The sequence below is a fragment of the Mus caroli genome, unplaced genomic scaffold (genome assembly GCF_978045245.1).
Source record: "Mus caroli unplaced genomic scaffold, Mus_caroli_1 scaffold_2, whole genome shotgun sequence".
In the NCBI taxonomy this organism is placed as follows: Eukaryota; Metazoa; Chordata; class Mammalia; order Rodentia; family Muridae; genus Mus; species Mus caroli.
Window position 1 is genome coordinate 12,737,795 of NW_028227257.1, and position 6,000 is coordinate 12,743,794.

The 6,000-nt window shown below is 48.4% G+C and overlaps 1 protein-coding gene across 2 annotated transcripts in view; it reads right to left on the bottom strand.

The window, feature by feature from the left end:
- The window catches only part of Arfgef2 (ARF guanine nucleotide exchange factor 2), an 83,601-nt gene extending 78,900 nt beyond the window's left edge, over nt 1-4,701 (bottom strand). For both annotated transcript variants that reach the window (XM_021157089.3, XM_021157087.3), the window contains exon 1: nt 4,417-4,701. In XM_021157089.3, the coding sequence (XP_021012748.1) occupies nt 4,417-4,537 (121 nt within the window). In that variant the 5' untranslated portion in view covers nt 4,538-4,701. The remainder of the gene's footprint in view (nt 1-4,416) is intronic.
- Between the last annotated feature and the right edge of the window lie 1,299 nt (nt 4,702-6,000).

Here is a 6,000-nt window from a genome sequence, read left to right on the forward strand (position 1 = left end):
GGATTAAGGCATGCCCAGGCTTCATTAAAGGGACAAGAGGGGCTGGTGAGATGGCTCAGTGGGTAAGAGCACCCAACTGCTCTTCCAAAGGTCCTGAGTTCAAATCCTAGCAACCACATGGTGGCTCACAACCATCCGTAACGAGATCTGACTCCCTCTTCTGGAGTGTCTGAAGACAGCTACAGTGTACTTACATATAATAAATCTTTAAAAAAAAAAAAAAAGAAAGAAAAGCATAAAGGGACAAGAGCACCAGTGTCCTTGGGGAGAAATACTCGCCCAGGCCCTGATTTGGACAGTCATCTACCTATGCAACTGATACTCCAAGCGATGACTCACTGAGTCACCCAATCCTGTTCTACCCTGCTCATCGCAACTCCTGTCCTCACTGCATTTAACACATCAGCACTGTAAGGAGCACAGCCTCTGTCGCAGAATCTTGTTCTTTCTTTCTTTAGAACAGATTTATTTATTTTCGTGAGTTTGTCTACACGTATGTACAGCGAGCGCATATCATGTGTGTGCCTGGTGCTCACAGAAGCCAAAAGAGGGTGTTAGATCCCCTGGCCCTGGAGGTATAGGACCCCTGTGAACCTCTTACTACATAAGTGCTCAGAGTAAACCAAAGTCTTCTGGAAGGGCACTCAGCACTACTAAAGCTCCTAATTGCCAAGCCAACTCTCCGGTCCCATAATTACTCGCATTTATTATATCTACAAACCAAGCAGATCAGTAAGTGACTCCTGAAAGACTAATAGATGCTGTGCTAACAATCGAGGCAGCAAGCATCTGCAGAGCACCTGCTCTACCCCAAGAGTTTGCACATGCCAAGTAATTTCATTTTAACAGCGACACTGACAAGCGTGTAAGATTAACTATAAATAAAGCAAGGGAAGGGAGGTGATTTGAATCCAGGAAGTCTTGAATCCCAGAAGGCTGACTTCTCAAGACCTGAGATGAAGCCCTGAAGCCCTCCCCCCTCCCCTGACATGCCGTAACTGACTATAACCTGTCACAGAAACAGTTTCCAGTAAAAACTCTATCAGTCAAGCACTCTAGCTTTCAGTGATCACTTAGAGTTCTTACCAAAATTAATGACAATCTATATAGTATCTTTAAGCACATTTTTCTTCTTGGGGTTGGAGGATAGTTCAGTATTTAAGAGGACTGGATGTTCTTCCAGAGGACCCAGGTTCAATTCCCAGCACCCACACAGCAGCTCACAACAGTCTGTCTGTTCTTTAACTCCAGTTCTAAGGGATCTGACACCCTCACACAGACATGCAAGTAAAACACAATGCACATAAAATAAAAACAAATTATTAAAAAAAAAAACAAGACAAAAAACCCTCTACTTTGAAAAAATAAAGAAAACACATTATACTTCTTACCCACTCCCTCACTTCAGCCATTTTTCCTTATTCCTTCCTCATTTTTATACATGCATGGTCACATGTAGGAGTATACTCATGTGTTTCTGTGTGTACACGTGTGCCTGGAGGCTCAAAGTTGATGTTGGGTGTCTTTTTTTTTTTCTCTTCTTCCCAAGACAGGGTTTCTCTGTATAGCTCTGGCTGTCCTGGGACTCACTTTGTTGACCAGGAGGCTGGACTCAGAAATCCGCCTGCCTTTGCCTCCCAAGTGCTGGGATTGAAGGCATGTGCCACCACTGCCCGGCTGGCTGTCTTTCTTGATTGCTCTCCACTTATGCAAGGCAGTGTCTTTCCCTGAACTAATTAGCTCATCAATTCTGCTAGCTAGCTAGCCAGCTTGCCCCAAGAACCCCCTATCTCAGCCTCCCAAGTACTTGCGCTACAGGGAGCCACCACACAAGAGTGGCTTATTTGTATTTACAAATGGGTTCTGGGGAGTCGAACACTGGTCCTCGCACTTCCACTGTGAGCACTTTACCCACTGAGCTACCTTTCCAGCCCCACACATTCCTCTTCTCAAATGAGGTTACTGAGACCCAAGACAAGGCCTTGAGATACAGGATAAGGGGGGCACAGGTACTCTGCAGTTTTTTAACTGTTCAGAAATAAAAGTCTTTTCACCTAACTAAGCACATAGCTACTATCTTAAATGATAGCTCCTAAATTTAAGCCAGCCCTGGGTGTGAACTCCCTAACCACTGATAACAAGCTATCCCTCCAATTTCACATAACCTAGAGTGAAGTTACCTCCTGTCAAGGCCATTTCTTACACATGTGTGTATGCAGTAAGTATGCATGTTCACACATGAGAACACGTGTGTATAAATATATAATTCAAACATGCATTTCTACAGCCTAAATTGGAAAAAAAAAATCTGAACTTTTACACAAAAAATGTAATCCGAGGGAAAAAAAAAAAAAGAGCCATCTAATAATGTATCAGTGTTATGGCCCGTACGGCTCACAGGACAATTTAAGTAGACCCCAGCAATGTGATATTTGATGCTAAAATTTCTGAACAAGAAATTAAAACTTGGGCTGGAGAGATGGCTCAGTGGTTAAGAGCACTGACTACTCTTCCAGAAGTCCTGAGTTCAATTCTCAGCAACCATATGGTGGCTCACAACCATCTGTAATGGGATCTGAAGCCTTCTTCTGGTGTGTCTGAAGACAGCTACAGTGTACTCATATATATTAAATGAATAAATAAACCTTAAATAAAAATAAAAATAACCCGGGCGTGGTGGCACATGCCTTTAATTCCAGCACTTAAGAGGCAGAGGCAGGCGGATTTCTGAATTTAAGCAGCTCATCTACAGAGTGAGTTCCAGGACAGCCGGGATTCCACAGAGAAACCCTGTCTTGAAAAAAACAAACAAACAAACAAAAAACCAAAAAATAAAACAAGAAGTTAAAATGTGAAGTCCTTTGGCAAGAACGGAGTCTAGGAGGGTTCAGCCTGAGGCTCATGCCTCCTTCACAGCTGCTTTTCCAATGCTTACCCTACATTCCTGATAGAACAAAAAGAACAAAACCCAACTCTTGGCGCTGGTTTTCAAAACAGAAAAGCTTTAACATTTAGGTCTCAGTAAATCCCTTCCACAGACCCTGAATTTCACAAGATTAACTGCTCAGGATTACACAGGCCTCAAGCACCCCCCCCCCCAACCAACAACAACAGTTTCTGACCCTTCGGGACTCTCAAATGCTTCCCACATATTTGAGGCCTGAATCTTATTCACGGGGAAGTGCAAAACTCACAAATCTATTCCAAGGTCTCAAGTGGACGCTCTCCTGCACCCATGGAGAAGAGTGACTAACAGAAACACAGCCTTTCTGTTTACTCAACCTTTTAGGACCACAGGCCTTTTAACCAAATCCCATGGATTGCACAGGGCGATGAATTCACAGGGAGACAGCTCTGGTCAAATGTCCTGACGCTCTCCGTCCACAACTTTTTTCCTCTTGAACCTCCACACAGTCGACATTTCTTACCTTTCAGACCTGGGCTCAAATGTCACACTTTCAGACAAGACTACTTCCCTGACCATCCAACCTAAAGCAGACCTCAGGTCCTCTGTATCACTTCTTAAGTCTTTTATTCTGACAGCAGTACTTATTAGTTCTGTTTTGTCTGCTCTATCAGAACCTATGAAGATCCACAGGGACAAAGAAGGACTCCATTTCTCCTTCACAGCCATCTCCTCAGGACCTGCTACACAGGCTCTCGAGAAGTAACTAAAGATAGGAGACTGATGTTGGTGTCAACTACCGAGCTTTTACCTAGTTAGGAGCTAGAGACTTCTGTCTTTCCACAATCCATGGATCCATTCAACCAGCAACTATTTACTGAGCAACTACTGTGTGCCAAGCACTGTCATAAATACAGAGGACACCGCATTGAAGCAATCAGACAAGTATCTTTGCTCTACAGAACCTTTATTCTAGGGACCCGCCCTAAAATGAGTAGAAGTCGTACACGCTGTCCAATGCCTGAAATATAGATCATCCTACATCCCTTCCAGGCGAAGCGCTCTGGGAGCCCCAATGTTCTCCAGTGAGACATTTCCCAAACAAGCCTCCGGGGTTCCTCAGCACCAACCGGGCAGCTCTCTGACCTGCTCTGATCGCTCCCGTGGGAGAGCCCCCAACCAGCACAGTCACGCTAAAGGAAAAACTTAAGATCGAGAGCTACTGCTTCAGAGGACTTGGAGATGGTGAGGGGAGGAACCAGGAAACGGGACAAGGAGTCGTGGCAAGGGCCCCAGGCAGGGAAGCTGGAAAACCAGCCGTGGCTGTCACCAACTTGCTAGGTGACCTTGGGCCAGTTTCGGCCGCCCCAACACCAGCTCCCACGGGGACAGCGAGCGGAAGAGGACGGGAGGGTGGGATTCGGGCTGGGAGAAGCGGAGGGCAGCAGGCCCGGAGGGTAACGGCCGGCGTGGGGAAGCCGGCGCGGGCCAGGCCGGGGTGGCTCACTCACCGAGCGCCACCTGGCAGGCCCTACGCAGCTGGGAGTGCTGGGGCCGCTTCACCTCCTTGTCAGCTAGGATCTTCTCCAGGGCCCGGGACACGAACATGCTCTTGGTCTGGCTTTCCTGCATGGCCCCGGCCTGCGGGGGCCGGCGACCCCGCGAGCCGGCGGTGCGAGCGAGCAGGAGAGCGAGGCTGAGGGCCCGGCGACCCGGCCGGCACCGGCCGCGTCCGTGCGCGCCGCCCTGTCAGGAAGAGACGCCCCGGCCCCACGGCGCCGCCATGTTGCAGCGCGTCACGTGACCACGTGACTGGCGGTGTCGCTACGTCTGCTGAGCGTCGATCGACCCTTTGACCCCAAGGGGGGGGGGGGCCGGCCGGGAGGCGGAGCCAGAGTGGGGTGGAGTTCTGTGGGTGGGGCGGGTGGGCGGGGCAGTAGACCTGTGGTGGGGCGTGGTCTGTGCGGTTGGGGCGGGGCCTACGTGAGTGGTGCTGGTCGAGGCGTGTCTAAGTAGTATAGCCGGGCCAGGTAGCGAGAGTGATGGTCAATGACTATGAAGGAGAAGAAAATGCAGGTCAAAGGCTATAGACGTGGGCAGCCCTGAAGGAAAGATGCAAGTGATCGGAGGTAGGAAGAGACTAAGAGCATGCCGTAGATGTGCTGAGAAAAGCGAAAGAGGGAGTAAAGGGGAAAGAAAAAAAAATCGTAAAAAGAATTAATGAGGGCTGGTGAGATAGCTCAGTGGTTAAGAGCACCAGCTGCTCTTCCAAAGATCCTGAGTTCAAATCCCAGCAACCACATGGTGGCTCACAACCACCTGTAATGAAATCTGATGCCCTCTTCTGGAGTGTCTGAAGACAGCTACAGTGTGCACATAATAAATAAATAAATAAATCTTAAAAAAAAAAAAAGAATTAGTGAGAGTAATAATAGTCGAGAGGAGAGAGATGGGCAAAAGGAAGCGAATGGAATGAGAGAGGTGACAGAGAGTAGGGAAGGTCAGAAGCCGGATCCAGGAAGGGCAGAGAAATCAGGGGTGGAAAGGAGGCTCAGGGAAGTTAAGAACCAGGGCTGAGGATGAAGCCAGAAGGTAAGAGAGAGGAGAGAGGAGGGGAAGGAAGGGGAGACCTGAAGGTATATTCACGGTGTCCATCTCTTCCAGATTTGCATCTCTGTCAGCAAACCACACCAGCCCTGGACACAGTCCTGCTGCCACAGGAGAGAGAGCTCCTGGCGGGCCAGTTTGTAAGAAGTTATCCTTCTGTCTCTGCCTCTCAAGTGCTGGGATGCTAGGCATACAGCACTTACAGAGTTTTACTTGCTTGTTTGTTGTTTTGATACAATCCTGATGTGTACCACGGGCTGTCCTTGACCTTGAACTCAATGTCCTCTCTGGAATGAGGGACTGAGTTGCATATTTTACATACCAAAGCTGACCTGGCCTCCAGGTTCTCCCAGCATCCCTCAGTCCCTACCTGGCATCCCCTGCTCCCAACCCTGAACTTTCCAGCACAAGGGTTGGGCTGCCCTTCCCCTTCCCTTTCACTCAGAGGCAAAGGCTCTTCCAGACATTTTGGCGCTCTCTCATTCTCT